Raw genomic sequence first — 19,433 nt, forward strand, 5'->3', positions numbered from 1 at the left:
TTTCTCTGGCAAGGGTCATGAATTTGCAAAACTGTGTGGAACTGAGCAAAAGGCCTGCATGGGAAAAATCACTCACCATGAAGGCCACCAATATTTCTTAAGTTATGGCTTTTGAAGTATAAAAATACTCAGTAAACAAAATTCAATTCCCCTGCCTACAGCAAGCATTTAAGGAGCACCCATTATATATTTTGATGATATCTTGATGCTGAGCTTTAGACTTGTTTTTTTGACTCCTCAGAAAGACCGAGGTGAAAATTATGTACCAATTTTGAGTACATCAATTCTCTTCTAAATATTCCCAGTATGGCATGCTAGCTAGCAATCATGGCTCCCTTGCAGAAATGGCAGTCAGGCTTGTGGATTCAAACAGCTAGTAAAGGCTGCTAACATAAAAAAGGGACACCCGTCACATATGGCACAAACTGTCTCACCAACACACTCTTCTGCTTTCCAGTCCCTTTAATATTAAGTCTAGTCCTGGACAAAAGGTGGGTAGGTTTGTAAGTATTTAAATAGCTATTCTTAGCAATTAAAATTAATATATCCAGTGTAAAATTAATATATCCAGTACTTCATGTATCCTAAGAGATTAAATCTATAAAGACCAAAGTAACTCAAGACTTTCTACACTCTGGCTGCTGTAGCTGTAACTTCAAACCATAAATTTTACTTACCTTCCTATTTGTTATTTACCTTTAAACTTATATACCTTTAAGATAATTAGTTCTTAAATATAAAAATGATGGAAATGTTGAAAGATCATTGTAATTGTGTTCAAAAAGATCCCTACTCTGTTACAATGAGAACTGAAGCTCTAGGTGGCATCTAGTGAATATTTTAATGGAAAAAAAAATCAAGTTGGACGATGATACTAAAATAACTATAAAGCAGCAGCATATTAAAAAACAAAACAAAGCAAAAACACTTTACCACCCTGAATTACAAACTCAAGGCAAGCAGCTTAGTACACCAACTAGGACCAGTGTGATAAATTCTCCCTCATACATGCTTTCATCAGTCTCAAACACGTAAGAGGCAAACAACCAATGTAGTTCTTTAATTGCATTTTAAGGTTTTTTCCCTCTAAGAGTCAGCTTTCACTATGGTTAAAATTATTTTCTCTAAGCCCTCTCCTCCTGAAAGGATCTGATGTATAGATCCTTTGGTCACCTAACTGCCCTTACAGTTCTACATCTAGACTAAAATGAACAGAATTAGGGTCTTAGTAATCATAATGCTTTTACTGGTGACAAGAAGGAAGAAGCCTATAGTTAAATATCCCAGAAATTTATTTAATGTTTGTTTGATACATTTTATATAGAAAGGTTGGGATTGTTTGCTTTGGGTGCCCCTGGTAAATTTCATGGGAGGCAAAGGGGTATCAATCTGGAGACATCAGAAATGGCAATCACAAACCCAATTTTATGACTGTTCTTAACCTGAAGATTTGTCTCCAGTGAAATTAGGCCACTCCCTTAAAAAATGCTCAATGTGCTGGAGCTACTGTGTGAGGACAGCTGACATTTAGGAGGGCATTGCACGTTTTGGTCTGTTGGAACCTTTAAATACTTGGAAATAAAAAATATTCAGCTTTGACGTTTTCAATACTGGAAAACTTTTAAGTCTAGGGTTTCCAGCCAGCAAGGGCTGCTCTGTGTTCCTTAAACTGGACTCTTGTTTCCCATAAAATTAATCTTCGGCTTTGGCTTCCATTTCTTCTGCATCATCATCTCCATCCACTTCTGCATTTTCTCTCTCAAGCCTCTCCATCTGCCTTGCAAGTTCAGTCTCATCTGTATCTGTGACCACTTTGGGCTGTGGAAGCAGAGGCATAATTTCAAAGTAAAGTCGTTAAATAGTACACAAAACTCACTTTCAATACTATCATTGCCCAGCATATTAACTCTTAAAGAAACATTTTTCTTTCTAACAACTCTGCCATTATCTATTCACTTTTGAGTGATGACATATCACTGATAAATTCCATTAGATCAATAACGGAAGAAATTTATGAGAATAATACAGAAAAAAGAAATACGTGTGCATTAAAATCAAATACTAGTCATTTTTACAGGCTAATAATGAAGATATATGAAAATCTCAGTGGCTATTATCTTTCAAACCCATAAAAAGACTTCTTGTAAAAATGCATCTTCTAGGTTCAAAGTAAATTATTTACTATTTCTTTTCACAGAAGGAATTATATGTATATATGTATTTACACAAATATTTTTATGTGAAAATTAGGTTTCATTTTTGTTGAGATGAGGGAAATATAGGCAACTACTCCTGTTTCTAATCCTGAGGTCAAATTTTAAGTATTTCACATTAATTTCTGACAATAACTAATCACTCATTTTCATTGTCTATTTTTTCACCTCAGGGGTGGGGGTGGGGGGTGGACTCTAACAACACCAGTGACCACAGTTTAATACCCGTCCTATGATATAGTTCTTATTTACTTATAAAATGCCCTTTCAGAAACCCTCTAAGTCAATAATTATTTTATGGGTAGCAGAATAGTAATCCTAAATGTATCCTATGTTTTAAGATTTTAGAATGCAAATCATTCAGATGATTTAATTTTCTTAAAAACTTCGGTAAGAATAAGGCAAAAACAGTAATGCTCTCACCTCCATTTGCACATTGAAGACGCCCCTCTTTTCCTCAATCTTTTCTTTTATAACAGCCATAGCCTGATTGAGGACAGAGAGACCTTCTGTTCTCTCCAGGGTTGTTGTTGTCATCACATACCGAGGAGGGGCTATTAGATTAATCTACGAAGACAAAACGTCATTTACGAGTATACCGAAAGAACTCACAACTATTAGGATGTTCAAGACTTATTTTGCTAATCTGCTGCCTTAGCAAATCACCCCAAAACTTAACTCCCAATTCTATAGGCCAGCCATTTGGGGTGGTTTGTTATTATAGCAAAAGTTGATACAGTGATCTAATCAAGCCCACTGCAATACTGCATATGAAGAATCACAACTTTTGGGTGTCTTTGGTGGCTAAACTAACTACAGCCATCATCAGCATAATGGATGATTTATCTTTAAAACAAACAAAAATTCCTATTTGGTTCTACACTAAACTGACAGAAATTCTTACAATGAGTAACCACCATTGAGTTAATTTGATTGCTAATGAAAGACCAAACCTCCTAAAAGTTGTATGTGAATATGAGAGAATATGTTGCCCTTTCCAAGATTCTATGAGTATTATGGGTATGTAAAGGAGTCCTCTGGCACTAAATAGCAATTGGAATCTCCACCCTTGTAACAGTAATTAGTAGCTACAACAAAAACCCTATACATGATTTTAACATCCCCTGGAAATACTGTATCACCAAGAACCACTTTTCATAATAATAGTTCCGAAACATGATCAAAAATAAAACCTGATTTGGTTTAGGTGGGTATTTCAGCAGGGAGGGAGAAAACTGGCTACTTACCTTGATGGGCATGGTTTCTGTAGAACAATTCAAACCTGCTCTCAAGGCTTCTTTTACGGCATCAATGCCTTCATAACCATAACAAGCCACTTCAATATCTAAAATTATAAAAATTCAAAAGCTTATACCAAAAAATGCAAAAAAATAAAATAAAAATTTAAAGGCGTAAAAGAAATCAGAGATGGGGCAAATATATGAGTATTTAAACACTTATGAAAGCTTTCATCATCTTTTCAATTACAGACCAATCCTGGCTATTAACTTTTATAATTAAAGACTATATGAATATGGGGGTGGCTGGTTAGCTCAGTTGGTTAGAGCACGGTGCTCTTAACAACAAGGTCGCCGGTTCGATCCCCACATGGGCAATGGTGAGCTGCTCCCTCCACAACTAGATTGAAACAACTACTGGACTTAGAGCTGACGGGTCCTGGAAAAACACACTTAAAATAATAAATAAAAAGTTAAGGACCGGCCTGGTGGCTCAGGTGGTTGGAGCACTATGCTCCTAACGCCGAGGTCTCTGGTTTGATTCCCACATGAGCCAGTGAGCTGCGCCCTACAGCTAAAATTGTGAACAACAGCTCTCCCTGGAGCTGGGCTGCTGTGAGCCGGAGGTTGGCATGAGCTGCTGAGTGCTGTAGTTGGCTACCATGTGCTGCCATGAATCATGATTCCAACCTCTCTGTACCTCAGTTTCTTGTTTATAAAATGGAGAGTATTTTAAAGACTGAATGAAACAATAATTGCAAATTGTTTAGAACAATTCAGAAGTTGCATACACTTTCACCTAGCAATTTTTCTTTTAGGAATTTGCCTTACAGAACACTTACATAAATGGGTTAGTATATATGTATAAGGGTATTAATTTATAGGGTTTTTCCAGTAATTAAAAACTTGGGGGGACTGGCCCGGTGGCTCAGGCAGTTAGAGCTCCATGCTCCTAACTCGAAGGCTGCCGGTTCGATTCCCACATGGGCCAGTGGGCTCTCAACCACAAGGTTGCCAGTTCAATTCCTCGAGTCTGCAAGGGATGGTGGGCAGCGCCCCCTGCAACTAAGATTGAACACAGCACCTTGAGCTGAGCTGCCGCTGAGCTCCTGGATGGCTCAGTTGGTTGGAGCGTGTTCTCTCAACCAGAAGGTTGCCGGTTCGACTCCCACAAGGGATGGTGGGCTGTGCCCCGTGCAACTAGTAACGGCAACTGGACCTGGGGCTGAGCTGCACCCTTTACAACTAAGACTGAAAGGACAACAACTTGAAGCTGAACGGCACCCTCCACAACTAAGATTGAAAGGACAATAACTTGACTTGGAAGAAAGTCCTGGAAGTACACACTGTTCCCCAATCCAATAAAATAAATAAATAAATAAATATGGAAAGGGTTGCTTTTAAAAAAAAAAAAAACAAAAACTTGGCACAACCTACACATTCTGCAAGAGAGGGCTGGTTTCTGTTAAGGTTTATCATTCTATGGAGTGTTACCAGCAATTAAAAAGAATGAAAAGTATTCCAATGTTCTACATGGAAGGGCAGCCATGATATACCAAGTGGAAAAAGCTAGTTGGAGAAAACTTTGCATAGTATGATCCCATCTTTGTGAAAACAAAAGTTATATCTGAGTGTAAACAGCATACATTTCTACACAGTATATAAGTTAGGAAAAATGTCTGAAAGAAAATATTCCAAACTATTAATCCAGGGACATGGGAGGATATTACTGTATTGTTAGAATATTTTAAAGCATGCAACTAGCCCCCTTAAAAAAAAGGGCTAACTTAAGGTTAGCTAAACTTATATATGGCAGTTTCAATTTGTGTCAATACATACATTTTAGGATGATTCAGTAGAAGCAAAAATAATTTCTTAAACTTTTTTTATGAAAAATACACATTTAGAAGAACTTGCAGATGTTGATGTAACACACTGTTTGGTAAGGCTCATTATTTAACAGCCTTTTTTCAAACATGTAAAATCTTTTAACATAATTAAAAAAATTATTTACCTGCTCGAATTTTGACAGCCTGTGGTGTCAAACGCCTATTAATATTCTTAATGAGTACTTCCCGTTCACGTTCATTCAAATCTAAACTATCCAAAATAGATGGGTCTCTGATTTAAAAAACAAACAAAAAACCCAACAAAAGGTCAAGGTTATTTTCCTGATAATTGCAGTAGCAAACATAATACCACAGAATGCACAGAATGTTTAAGAGTACAGGCTTTAGTGTCAGAATTAGAGTTCAAATCCTAGCTTTGCACTTTAATAACTATATGTTTTTGGGCCTTTCCAAACCTCAGTTTCCAAATGTGTAAAATGAGGATGAAACTATATCTCACTGGATTGTGGTATTAAATGAGCTAATCTAGCTTGAAAAGAACGAAAACATGGAAAAAATTTAAAAATAAAACTGCATCCTTGGAAATCAGGAGAGGAAGATATTACTTCCAGTTACTGAGTCAGGAAAGGCTTCATGGATAAAGAAGCATTTTCACCTGATCCTCTTAAATGCCACAAGACAGCGACCAGAGTCTGAGTCAATGGCACGGTTGAAAAAATGAAAAAAATAAAATGAGTAAAAGAATGCTAGGACTTTAACAAGCAAAGATAGAACTGTTTTAAGAAAGGTATGATATATTAGAAAAGGAATGGCATGAGCAAGCACCAGGCTTAAAAAGCCTGGGTTAAGGAATGAAAAGCAGAAGAATTTGGATAGAGGGAACTTTCATTCAACTAATACCTACAAAGCAAAAGAAGACAAACCAACAGAAAATGGGCAAATGAGATGAACAGATGTTTCACAGAAGAAATATATAAACGGTCAATAAACATATGAAAGACTGTTCAATTCACCAACAACCAAGAGAATGCAAATCAAAACAAGATACTACTGTACATCCATCAATTTGGCAAAAGGAAAAAAAAATCTGAGACCTACACCAAACGTTGGAGAGGATGAAGAGAAATAGGAATGCTCATACAATTGCTAGAGGGATTATAAATTACAGAACCAATTTGGAGAGTATTTTGCTAAAACTGAGTAAATTTAAAGATGCATATAATTAATGCTACGACCCAACCATTGTATTCCTAGGTATATACCTTAGAAACTCCCAAACGTGTACACACAGACATGTATTCGTCATAGCATTGTTTGAAAAATGGGGAGGAGGAGCGGGGGAAGCGGGATTACCTACGTATCTCTCAATAGAGAAACAGACAAACATATTCTCACAATAAAATACTATATAGAAATTAATGTGAAGTAGGCATACGCACATCAATTTGGAGAAATTCTAAATACAAAAATGATTCTATATGTACTTTATGAATACACATATTAAAACCATAAAAACATAAATTATAATGATCCAAACTAATTTCAAAATAGTAGTTACCACTGATGAGTCAAGGGAATGGGTTGGGAAGGGTAAAACATTATTTCCAACTATCTCAGAAACTATTTCTTATTTAAAAGAAAAATGTGAAGCACATGCGGCAAAGAATCAGCATTACTTAAATTCGGATAGTCGCTACATGACTGATGAAGCAAGAGAAGCAAGTGAAGGGAAAGGGAATATATATTAAGGAGGAGCGGGAATGCAGGGAGTGCTGGAGGTGGACGCTAGAGAGGTAAGCCAGGGCCAGATGACAACAAGCCACGTTAAGACATGTACGGATTAAAGAGTGCAGGACAGAAGTCAGGGAGGACAGGAATATAAAGCAGTGCTTAATGGTTAATAGCATACACTCTGGACGCAGCCAGAATGTCAGGGTTTGAATCCTGGCTCTACCATTTGCTGTATGAATTTGGACAAATTATTTACTCTGCCTCAATTTCCTCCTCTGTAAGGATTAATAGCACTTACACCATAGGTTGCTGGGAGAATTATATAAATGTTAGCTATTATAATTATTACTATTCTCACCTCTCCCACAACGTATTAAAAAAAAAAAAATCACATGTGGGGCTAAACTGGAAGGTATTTAGAGAACCAAATGAGCCGGGCCGCTGCAGGTTTTAACAGTCGCCACCCCACTAGGCCATTCTGAGAGCTAAGGGGACCATCACCTCTGGGCAGCACAAGGATGGGAAAGTAACCTTAGTGCAATGAGGAGGCTGCCTGTGGAGCAAGAACATTCAGGAAGAAGTGGGAGGTGCAGATGTGGAGACAGTTAAGTACAGAGAACTGAAGGAGTCTGGCTGTTAAGAGGAGGACACAGTGCTTGCTACAGGAGAAAGTAGAGAGAAGGTTGAGAAGTTTGTTTTTTAGTGTACATGGGAGAAATTAGTCTTTTCTATGCTGATGGAGCAAAACCAATAAAGGGAAAGAATAAGAGATAGAAAGAGGTCCCTGAGTCGTAGCTGGGCATAGGTGGTAAGATCAGTCTGAGCAGGAAGGATATGAATTCCAGTGTCAGGAGCATAGGAGGTAATGACAGGTGGGATGGAGATAAGTTTGCTGAGGTAATGGGAAGATCCTGTGTAATGGATTCTAATTTCTTTATAAAACAGGCAGTGAGTGCACCAGGTCAAAGTGAGGGAAGAGTGGGAGAGTGGCTATCTGAGGAAGAGAATGGAAAAGCTCTGAAATACTCTTCTAAGAATAGGAGGAAGAACTGACCAGGAGCAGAGAGAATGTGGGGCAGCAGTGAAGGCCCAGCAGAGGTTGGAGAGCACAAATATGCAGGGGCACCAACCTGCAAGGCTGTGGTTTTTCCCTAGCAGCACCCATCCAGCAGTCTACAAGTGCAGAAAAGGCTGGAACATCGATCGAAAGCTGGATTTAACAGAGGGAAAAACGGGGCAAAAGCTCATGGTATTGGCAAGACAGTTGTTGAAATGATGGATCTTGGTGCATCTATGCTGAGTAAGAAAGGAAAAGCAGGAAAGGGTGAAAATATAGGGAGAAAAGAAGGTTTGGAATCAGAGCATGACATAAGAATTAAGACACAGAGTAGGACTGTCGGAGATGTAAGGACGGAGTCTGTGGTAAAAAAAAAAAAAAAAAAAAGAATGTGTGAATTAAAGGTTTTAGAGGCAGAGTAAATCCTGGTGATAACAAACCCAGGGTGAGGCTATATGCAAGACTGGCTGAAGTGGCATGGGCTAAGGTCTACAGAATTGTGAGGCAAAGGAAACAAGAGGTTAGAGTTTTAGATGAGACATCTACCTTGGCCCTGAAGTCACCTAAGACAATAAAAAAACTAGGAGAAGGAAAAGTGTAGGGAGTAGTGTTTATGAAACTATATAACTACCGTGTTTCCCCGAAAATAAGACCTAGCCGGACAATCAGCTCTAATGCATCTTTTGGAGCAAAAATTAATATAAGTCCCGGGACTTATATTAATTTTTGCTCCAAAAGATGCATTAGAGCTGATTGTCCGGCTAGGTCTTATTTTTGGGGAAACGGTATAATATACAAAATTATATAGGGTCTATATAGGATTGGCCCATATCATGGGCCTTTTATACTGAAATATTTTAATCTAAATTTCGCAAGGATTTAAGACATAGATGTGCTATTCAATATTAGGCTCTCAACCCAGCAGCTGGGATATGAAGATAGGAGCAAAGCTAAAAAAGTGTTCTTACGAGACTGCATGTTTAAATGCATCATAGGCACCATAACCAGGTCTCTTGTACTTGTCATCAAAGACCCAAGCAGTTCTCTGGAACAGGCTTTCCAGCTGTTCATCCTTGGTGTATTCTAACATTTCAGCAACATGACGAAGAATGCTGTAAACCTAGAAACAAAATGAAGAGTTCAACAATTCAGAGGAAAGGGAGCTATTTAAAAAATAGATATTTTTACACTTTAGTAGACAACATCTAAAAACCTTAAGTTAATGTGACTACAATAATTCCTTAATAAAGGAATGCCGTCCAACAAATTCTTTCTCCATACAGAAATACTTGTTTTCCCATAATAAACTCAAGTGGGTACAACAAGTAGAAATAGTACAGAATTTAGAATTCCAAGACCCAGATCGAGTCTTGGCTGGGATCAATTAAGCTCTCTGAATTTGTTTCCTCATCTGGAAAATGGAGATACTAGTATCTCTTCTTTTTACTGCACAAAGCTCTTAGATAGATCAAATACATACAAATGCACACTATAAATTAAAAACTATACAAATGATTTATACAAATGCATAAAATTTTATATTATACAAATCCTGTTAAACAAATATAAACTACTATTACTACTACTCCCTATGAGATAATGGAATCAGGATTGAGATTTTAGTATCGTTTGCTCTGTTATCATTTAACAGTTATCCTTCAGTCTTACCCACTGCTGCCAAACTTTTTCTAAAATACTAAGAATAAAAGGGCTGATGAAGAGAAAGAGTATAAGGAAGGAGGTTTTCGTGTTAATTACAGAATTGTGAGGCAAAGGAAACAAGAGGTTAGTTTTAGATGAAACTGAGCGAGGAGAGGTACTAACATAGTACCTGTTCATTCTATCATCTTATCATCCTGATAAAATTTACTAACATATTTATTTTACAATATCCTCAGGTGATAAAACAAAATGGATGTTTTCCTAGAGCAGTGCTTCTCAAACTTGGATTCTCAAACTTGGTGGGATCCAAGCCCCTGCATTTCTCATGAACAGTCCGATGATGCCAATCTGTTGGCTCAGAGACTATATTCTGAGCGGCACGGTCCTAGAGTTCACTACAAAGGGATTTCACCGAGAGTACTACTGAATGTGTAAACCACACTGCAGTGATAGTAAACACACCAGTTTTAAAACAAAGGGAAAGATTGGGTAATGATCTGATGGCTTTTAGATTTTTATTCTCTTTTACTAGATTAAGCAAGATTTTAAAAATCTTCTAAACATTGTTTTCTTGGCATTTTATCTTGAGGACAGAAACATGTGGCAGAAGAGAACAAAAGACACAAGAGAAGGGCAAAGAAAACAGAAACAATGGAAATAGTGCCATTAAGAACTGAGGAGCTAGGGAATGAAGGACAATAAATAGGACCAGAGAATAGAAGAACACAGAGAGAAGATAAGATGAAGAATATAGAAATGAGAAGATGAAGAATATAGAAATGGCTGTTCTTGCTTTATTCATGCTGACTATGGAGAAGTAGAAAATTACAGCAAAAATAACAAAAAAGGAAGAAAAATAACCTGGATTCAAATACATTTTACAAACCTTTGTTCATTCTTACATACAACAGCTAGCTGTCTCTGTGACTCTTACCCAGAATAGGGACGAAACTCAAGAACTAAATGTATGACAAGCCAAATCAGCTGAAATCACACATAGTTAATTTATTCCTAAAAAAGCTTAAAAACACGAATGTCCAGTACTGTTTTGAGACTATTAGCTCATAAGCAACACCACGAAACTAAAACAGTATAGTCAAAATCATTTGAAATTAAGTCTTTTAAATTATTTTTCTATGTAACATGTAACTCAAAATGAAAATATACAGTTACAAAAAATGTAGGTTTTGTTTTTTGTTCTTTTGCCAGGAACATGGCATGCTGATTATTTATTAAGCACATCCAAATAGTGGATTGATCTGACTCAAAAATCAACTTACAGTTTTGGATTTGGTGAATTTATCTTCACATTTGATTGCTTCCTCTGGAGAAACTCTTCTTTTTGACAAATCAATATACCCTGTAAGAAAGTTTTGAAAAAGTGATCTTTGTTCAGGTGTCAGCATATCACTGCGACATATTTTCACAACCCGCTTGTTTGGTTGTCATCTTTGCACTTACTCCCCACTAAAATCGCACCAACAAAATAATGCATAAGATGAGAAAGTTTTTGTTTTCAGAAATGCATGTCTTTATTATCATGTAATTGTATACTCTCTATTACCTCAGTGGAGGGACCTAATAAAGACTCGATATTTGTCTATCTGGCATCCATTTATCATAGTGTCAATTGCATTAACTGTGTTTTCAGTATTCTTGATGCTATGACATTTGCAGCCTGGATGACTAGGTGGGGAGAGACTCCCCATCCTAGAGCTAGACAATTCTTAGAGACAGCTAAGGGCTCACCTGCGACAGCCTTTCATATGCAAACTAAAAAACCCAGAGCCCACACCCCCAACTATCTCATCAAAGTCTCACACACCAAACCAATATTCCCCCTACCCTAAATCAGCCAAGGCCAGGTACCAGACAACCAGAATAGCCTGATGCCCCAATGCCTGAACAAACTATTCAAACTAGCCAACCCTAAACTGTTTACCCTGACCTGCCTTGCCTTTTCTGTGGACATCTCAATACACGCTCTGGCCTAGACTTTCCCACGGCTCCTTCCGCCTCCTGACCACATGTGGAGCTTCATGTGGCCCTGCATGGCACATGGTGTCCTTCTCTTAAGTGAGAAAAAAATCTTCTTTCAATGGCATTGGCCTCTCCATGTCATCAGTCACCTCCATAAATTACGATCCCACGGGTACAAAATGAGACAAACAGTTACGTGTATTTTAAAGAATTTAGGAGGAAAAAAGTGATCATTAAAATTTACCTACATATTTTCGATTTTAGGCATCACATCTCTTTGACCTGAACAACTTCCTCTCCCATTTCCTATAATGTAGGTCTATTTGATAATAAATCCTCTTAGTTTCTATTTACCTGAAGATGTCTCATTTTGATCTTTATTGTTGAAATATTTTCTTCAGTTACAGAATTCTGGTTTGACAGTTTTTTCTTTTAGTGCTTTAAAGGTGTCATTCAATGTGCTGACCTCCATTCCTTCCAATAAGAATGCCACTGTAATTTGTATTACTGCTCCCCTGTAAATAATGTGCAATCTTCCTTTGGCTACTTTCAAGATTTCTCTGTCTCTGTTTTTCAATAGTCTGATGTGCCTAGATGCGGTCTTATTAGTATTAATCCTGCTTGAGGTTAGCTGAGCTTTTCCAATTTGTAAATTTATGTTTTTTCCGCAAATAGGAGAAACTTTTGGCCATGATTTCTTCTGCTCTTTCTCTCCTTTTCTTTTGGAGCAGAGCTTTGATATTTGACAGGTTGCTTTTTTACTGTTCTTCAGATTGGTTCTTTTTAAATGAACTATCTTCAGGTTTCACTGAGACTTCTGTAATCTTTAATCTGTTAGCCCCACCCAGTGAATTTTTTAGATATTACATTTCTGATTTGTAGAATTTATATTTAGTGCTTTGTGCGAGTTTCTAATTTCTCTACTGAGATTTCATTTTGTTCGTTACAAGCAAAAATATGATTGTAATGATTAGGAAAATATCTAATATCCTTGAGCAGTTGTAGTATCTGCTTTAAAATCCTTATCTGCTAATTCCAACATAAGGGATACTCTAGGTCACTCTCCATTGATTGTCTTTTCTCTTCTGTATGGGTCATAATTTCTTGTTTCTTCAAATGTTTAGTAGTTGGATTGTATCCTGATCATTGTGAATTCCTTTATGTTTTTATTAAGGATACTTATTTTGTTTTAGCAGGCAGTTATTTGTCTGGTTTCAAAACTATAAGCTCTGTTTCAAGTGGAAAGCCACCAAGATCTATTTAGATTTTTACCCTGTTGGATTGCTTGCAGTCTACCCTCTCTGTATTAGTAGTTCAGGGGTCAGCCAGAGATTTGAGTAGATTTTATATATAAATTTAGGGTTTCTCCCTCTGTGTCTCTCCTTTCTCTAATCTCTATCACTTCTATGGCTGTCCAGAACTGTTCTCAAGTCATTAAGACTGTAGGTCTACCATTAGCTGCCCTGCTTGAAGCCACCTGCAACATTCATTCAGACAAAAAGCTGTAAAACTTAGCCAGTGAAATTCCTTTCTTCCTTTAGTTTCGGCCTGCTTTTGATTATGCCCATTGTCTTTAGGTAGTTTTAAAAATATTTGTTCAGGGTTTATAGCTGTTATTTTTAAAGGTTTTTCCAATAGGACCTAATCTTCTAGTATCAGACATGAATCCCCTCTATGGGATCTTCTGCACTTTGGTTTTTTTCTTATCTCAACCCCAATCATCTTTCCACAACAGAATATTCAGATCTTCTATATAAAACTGCATTGCATGGATGTGCCATGATTTATTTTACGATTTTGACTGTTGTTTCCTGTTTTTAATTAATACTGTACAAATAATGCAGCTATAGAAATTATTCTTATATGTATCTATTGTGTTTAAGCAAGTATTTTTTCTGATTACAGTTAAAAATATATTTGATTCCTTTTTGTTATATATTTTATATAATAGAAAAGAAATGCAAGATAAGACACCATTCTAGGTCCTTCTGGGGCAGTGATATGAAGACTTACTCAAATTTAAGGAACACAGTTGTCCCCCCCTTATCCGCAGGGTACATTCCAAGACTCCCGGGGGATGCCTGTAACTGTGGGTCATACTGAACCCTACAGAGAATATTTTTTTCCCTATCCATACATTCCATTTCACTTAAAGGAAGCACTTTATGGCTTCTCTTTGGTACATCCAAATGCCAGCATCACTACTTTGTACATTGGGGACATTATTAAGTAAAATAAGGGTTATCGGAACACAGGCACTGTAATATCTTAACAGTCAATCTGATAACTGAGATGATAACCAGGTGACTAATGGGCAGGCAGTATATAGTGTGGACACGCTGGACAAAGGGATGATTCATGTCCTGGGCAGGACAATGAGAGATTTCACCATGTTACCCAGACTGCCATGCAATTTAAAACTTATAAATTGTTTAATTACCATGGCCTGAAAATATTAAATGGAAAATTCCTCTGGAAATAAAATTCAAGTTATCTGACCAATAATAAAAACTAGTCCTGGGATGCACTAATTAAACCATTACTAAGAGATCTTGCTTAGATGGCTAATTGGCATCCTTCTCTAACAACTTTGTACGTAAAAGAGTTTAGGTATAAAAGGAGGAGTTTGTTTTTTTACGGCCGTAGGCAATTTACAAATAATATATTTTACTGTAAACCAATTTAAATCTGAAATTTGTATTTTAGATACTTTTCTCACTTACCTTTTTCTTTGTCCACTCTAATGACAACCACACATTCATTCCTGCCAATTCGGATGAGTTTGTTTATAGAACGAATACGCCTTCTGGACAACTCACTAAGAAGAATCATGCCTTCGATATTGTTGTATTCCAGAAGGCTGACATAAGCCCCCATTTCAGCAATGGACCTTACATTCACCATCACTACATCTTCCACCTCAGGAAATTTGTGTTGATAAAATCTACAACTTAGACCCGGCATTCTGAAATTTAAACAAAAGAATAAAGTAAGTGCTCAGTTAAAGTCAAAATAAAGAAATGTCCATTTTCTACATCTTGCCAGAAGGTGAGCAGTTGTTAGTCTTCTCACCTCTTTAAACTTCTTAAATGGTATCAGAAAACAGATAATGTTCAGGAACCAAGCTTTAATTTTTATTTTGCTCCACACTTTTGTAAGGCTTGGATGATTCTCTACCATCAGTTTCAGAGGAATCATAAAAAGTAATGACCATCTATAAAGTACAACTAACCTCTGAGACCTAAAGATTAAAGGTACACCTTAAGAGTAAAATACCATTTTAATACCACCACTTCAAGAAATAACAAATGATGGGAAGCATCACTACTATTATAAACCTATCAGAAAATTCTAAAGCTGTTCTTTCTCCAAATCAGCTAGGACTGTAATGCTACTACCCATTACATAAAGGGAAGAATCTTCTGATTACTTAAACCCTAACCATATATTAAAGGATACACCCTATAAGTAAGTATAGCCAAAATTACAGTATCATATGACAGGACAAAAACTAAAAGTTTATTAATCAGGAAAGGTATTAAATTTAACCAAAACGTATTCTCAGATTTTTTTCCCCCTCTTAAAACAAACTTGAATTTAATTCACAATTACCATAATTTCTAGTTTCTACTTTTCCCATTACTCCCAAATATTCTTTTCTTTTGTTGAATAAGTATACTAAATCTTGAGAATAGCTTTATAGATCTACATTACTATAAAGTTCAAGTTTCTCTTAACTGCCAAGTATATATATATTTAAAACTATTCCCTTTGATCCACCCAACCTACTTTCAGCACCACTCCTTTTATGATCCACAATCCTGAAATCATACCATAAGTAGAAATATATTTTTAAAGGGAAGCTCTCAAACTAATCATAGTTGATGATTTTCATGTTTTTCTGCTAACCGTAACCAGTTTACTGTTGTCAAAGCTCAGAAGACAGGCAATAGGATCTAAAGGCCTATGAAAAATTTGTGAAAAATCACTAACTTATTTTTTTCTTAATAATTGGGAAATAAAGATAAAACATCCACACCCAGTTCACAGAACCCTGGAATTCTGCTGCAGTGTGATTTGAGAACTGCTAACTGCATCCGTATGTAACTTCCCAGTGGCTTCTGATTTATACATCTTTTTATGACCTACAGGGTCTTATATGATCTGGCCACTGCCTGTCTCCCTGAGGTACCACTTTCTCCCTAGTTCTCCCCATTTTATATTTGAAGAAAATGAAGCACAGGTTAAGCAACTTGTTCTGTTATATACTGCTAAAAAGTGATAGTGTCAGAATTTGAACCTATGAAGAACCATAGTGTACTATTCATCAGGCTATATTTTCTCTCAATATTATAAATATATTACAATCAGAAAATCTTAAACAAAAAGCAACATTAACATACATATCCAATGCTGGAGCAATGAATACCACAGTTAGTGAAAACTTTCAGTACTAATCTATCCTGTTTAACCAAAAAATAAAATAAAATAAAATAAAATAAAGCAGCGTATTAGTAACAGTGACAGAGATGTATTTCTCTTGTAGCTTGACAAAATAGAAATTTAGCAAATAAAGGAAAGTAGACAATGGCCAGAATGACCCACCAAGAAACAGCTGAGCTGGTTGTTTCATTTTTAAACAGGGCTTTTTTTTAAAAAAAAAAGCTCGTCGAATATCTGTAAAGTACTAAAATTTGAGAGCTAAAAATGTTTTAAACTGAGTATCAAAATAAATGATGCCATGAAAATGTGTGAAATAGTTTTAAGAGCTTTAACATGTGTTAACCACATTTACTTATCAAGTTTCTTCAAATAGTAAAGCTGATGATTTTGGGGAAGGCAGGCTTAATTTGATGGTTAAAGAAAACAGACAATAGTGTAAAAGAACCCTGTAGGGAGCTATAAATGTTACAGCTTTAGGAAGTATAAGTCTCTTTGTAATATGTAGGGTAAATAAAGGAATACTGCTGATGTTATTTACAGTAAAGACAGAAAATAGCCGGTAAGTACAAAAAGAATACATTTCACAAACAACCTGCCTGTTGATTGATAGATTTTGAACATATCTCTTTATTTATGGTAATAATTACACTAACTTTTAAAAAATCAGTCAGGAAAATAGAAGCCACAAGCTAGGTATACATTGGCCATTTATATAACTTTCAAAGCACTTTGACTTATTTTATTTGGCTCTCAGTAAGTCCTCGTCAAGACTCAGTGAACTTTGGGAATAGCTATAGATGTGGGTACCAGTCCTGGCTCTGACTACGTAGCTGTGGTTGCTTGGGAAATGTATTCCCATTGAAGTGTAGTTTCTAGTCTGTGGCATGTACCTCACAGATTTGTGGAGAGCATCACATGAAACAAAAATGCATGTAAAAACAGTTAGAAAGTATAATGTGCTACACAAATATAAGAAATTAAAAGGCAAAGGAAGTATTATTTCCATTTGTTACTTGATTTGTTAAAAAATCATTTTTTAGTATCTACTATGCACTAAGCACTACTGATACAATTAAGACTACTACCTAAAAAATTTAAGTAAAGACTGGGAAACAAACTAATAAGCAAATAATTGCAATATAAGGTATTATGAAAGGAACACAGTGAAATGATCAATTAACTGGGAACCAAGGACCAGAATTAAGTGACTTCCTTAAGGACAAATCTTTAAGTATGAGAACAGGAACTAAAACCAAGTCTTCTGACATTAAATACAGAATATTTTTAACCCTCAGAGCCTCAATATGTCAGAGTACTACAATGCAGTATGTGTTCTTTGGTAAAGAACACCTATTTTTCAGAATACACTAACTGAACTCCAAGTTAATTTCAAATAACCTGCATTGTCAGTAATTTTGCCTTGTCAGATGGTAGGTAGGACTTCTTTCTTAAACCAGTGCATGGTCTGGGGTGGCTGGATGACTCAGTTGGTCAGAGCAGGAGCTCTGAAAAACAGGGTTGCGGGTTCAATTCCCTCATGGGATGGTGGGCTGCTCCCCCTGCAACCAAAGATTGAAAACCATGGCTGGACTTGGAGCTGAGCTGCACCCTCCACAATCAGATTGAAGGACAATGACTTGGAGCTGATGGGCCCTGGAGAAACACAGTTTCCCAATAGTCCCCAATTAAAAAAAAAAACAAAAAAAACAACCAGCAAAAAAACAACCAGCGCATGGTCAAGTCACCACAATGGATACAGGAAATCCACATCCCTTTCCAAAGTAAAGCATTATGTGATAGAAACAATTCTTGCAATAACTGTAATTAAGCTCTAACACTTAAGCTCTCTGCATCCTAGTTTTTAGTATAGGAGTGCTACACAACAAAGCTTTCAAACTATTTCACTGTAGTTGAAATAGGAAACACCAATATCTACAAACATTACTGTGCACCTTTTTGAGATGTTTTGAGAATTAGTAATTGTCATTTGGCATCAGATGAACTGAGAATTGGCAGTAAAGTTCTACTCATATAAGTAATTTCCACACCGTTGAAAGACAGAGTTACAACTTTTTTCCCTTAAATAACAACTTCAATCGGGAGAAAAAACAGACTTTTCTGTTACATCTTTTCTCCAAGAAACAATGTTTCCTGTTTAATCAACATTAAAGTAGCCTAAGTTTTGGGGGGGGGGTAACAAAAAAGACCTCAGGCTGAATATTAGTATTTAACCCCAAAATTCCCCCATCTTTTCAGTTTTGCATAACTGTAAGACCACACCATGTAATACTACAAGTCTGTTCTCACCGGTGCTGAAATACAGCAAACCGACGCGAAGCGTAATAAACTCTTTAAAAGTATGTTTTAGTTTCAATTCAAGGAGTGACTCATTCCACAGAAATGCCCAACTCGAGCGCTAAGGTAAAACGAACTTCAATTTTTAAAAATAAAGTATCGAATAAACTGCTCTTGGGCCCTTTGTGAGACAGCTTTTGTCAACACTGTGATCCATCCTACTGGTCCCTTGCAGTGTACGGTCTGGTTTCCACGGAGAGGTAGTATTTGCTGGAGCGCAAGAGGAAAAAACAAAAAACAAAACCAAAAAAACGATGGATGGAATTCTCAGGCCGGGAAGGAGCAGCGCTCGGCCCTGGTGCAGGAGTGTCACAGCGTTCTCCCGAGGCCGCCCCACCGCAAGGAGTCCTCAACTTTAAGCATATTGAAGAGGCTGTACAGTCACTTGGCCCATTTTCCTTCACGAGGTGCCTCCGCTCGTACAACGCCACCTGCAACTCGGGAAGACCGACACGGAGCCCGCCAGGGGTGTCGGTGGTGTCCAGACACTTCTCGCCCAGGGACGGGAGAGGTGTTAGCCCGGGGCCTACCCTCTCTCGACCACCCATGTCACTACACACAACCAAAGTGAGTTCTTCGAGAAACCGATCTAGGGGACTAGTTACCCGAGGTATGTCTGTGGATCCCGCAGTGGGGTCCCGCGCCGCGCTCTTTAATCCGAGAGATCAGACTTGATCCACCCGCAGCAGCCGCCGATCCTCCTCAGCGTGCGCTTCGCTCAACCCTACCGCGCATGCGGAACCACCTCGTCTCACGCAAGCGCCAACAGAATAGAGGCCCTCTTCGTCACTGACCATAGAGTCCGGGTCCTCCGGGAACAAGGAAGAAGGAAGATCCCAGGAGAACCTGAAAAGTACGTTTTTTTCGCTACCGTTAGTTGTCGGTAAGTAACCCTTCAAGGCGC

The 19,433-nt window shown here is 37.2% G+C and overlaps 1 protein-coding gene across 1 annotated transcript; it reads right to left on the reverse strand.

Annotated features, from left to right (window-relative positions):
- Positions 1-822: 822 nt before the first annotated feature.
- On the reverse strand, positions 823-19,275 carry EIF2S1 (eukaryotic translation initiation factor 2 subunit alpha). Its single transcript, XM_033108250.1, has 8 exons — positions 19,135-19,275; positions 14,455-14,696; positions 11,032-11,111; positions 9,058-9,209; positions 5,466-5,572; positions 3,461-3,558; positions 2,637-2,780; positions 823-1,818 (listed from the first exon to the last, which is right to left on the reverse strand). The coding sequence occupies exons 2-8, from the start codon at positions 14,693-14,695 to the stop codon at positions 1,693-1,695; spliced, it is 948 nt and encodes a 315-aa protein (XP_032964141.1). The 5' UTR covers position 14,696; positions 19,135-19,275; the 3' UTR covers positions 823-1,692.
- Positions 19,276-19,433: the final 158 nt, after the last annotated feature.

This window comes from Rhinolophus ferrumequinum, chromosome 6 (assembly GCF_004115265.2).
Source record: "Rhinolophus ferrumequinum isolate MPI-CBG mRhiFer1 chromosome 6, mRhiFer1_v1.p, whole genome shotgun sequence".
In the NCBI taxonomy this organism is placed as follows: Eukaryota; Metazoa; Chordata; class Mammalia; order Chiroptera; family Rhinolophidae; genus Rhinolophus; species Rhinolophus ferrumequinum.

What these genes read in the sequence shown, in the direction of transcription:
- EIF2S1 (XM_033108250.1), bottom strand. Translation starts at nt 14,695, where the DNA reads ATGCCGGGTCTAAGTTGTAGATTTTATCAACACAAATTTCCTGAGGTG. An exon ending in TAGAGTGGACAAAGAAAAAG is followed by an intron (nt 11,112 to 14,454) that starts GTAAGTGAGAAA and finishes ACTTTCTTACAG; the next exon opens with GGTATATTGATTTGTCAAAA. An exon ending in TCTTCAATGTGCAAATGGAG is followed by an intron (nt 1,819 to 2,636) that starts GTGAGAGCATTA and finishes CTGCTTCCACAG; the next exon opens with CCCAAAGTGGTCACAGATAC.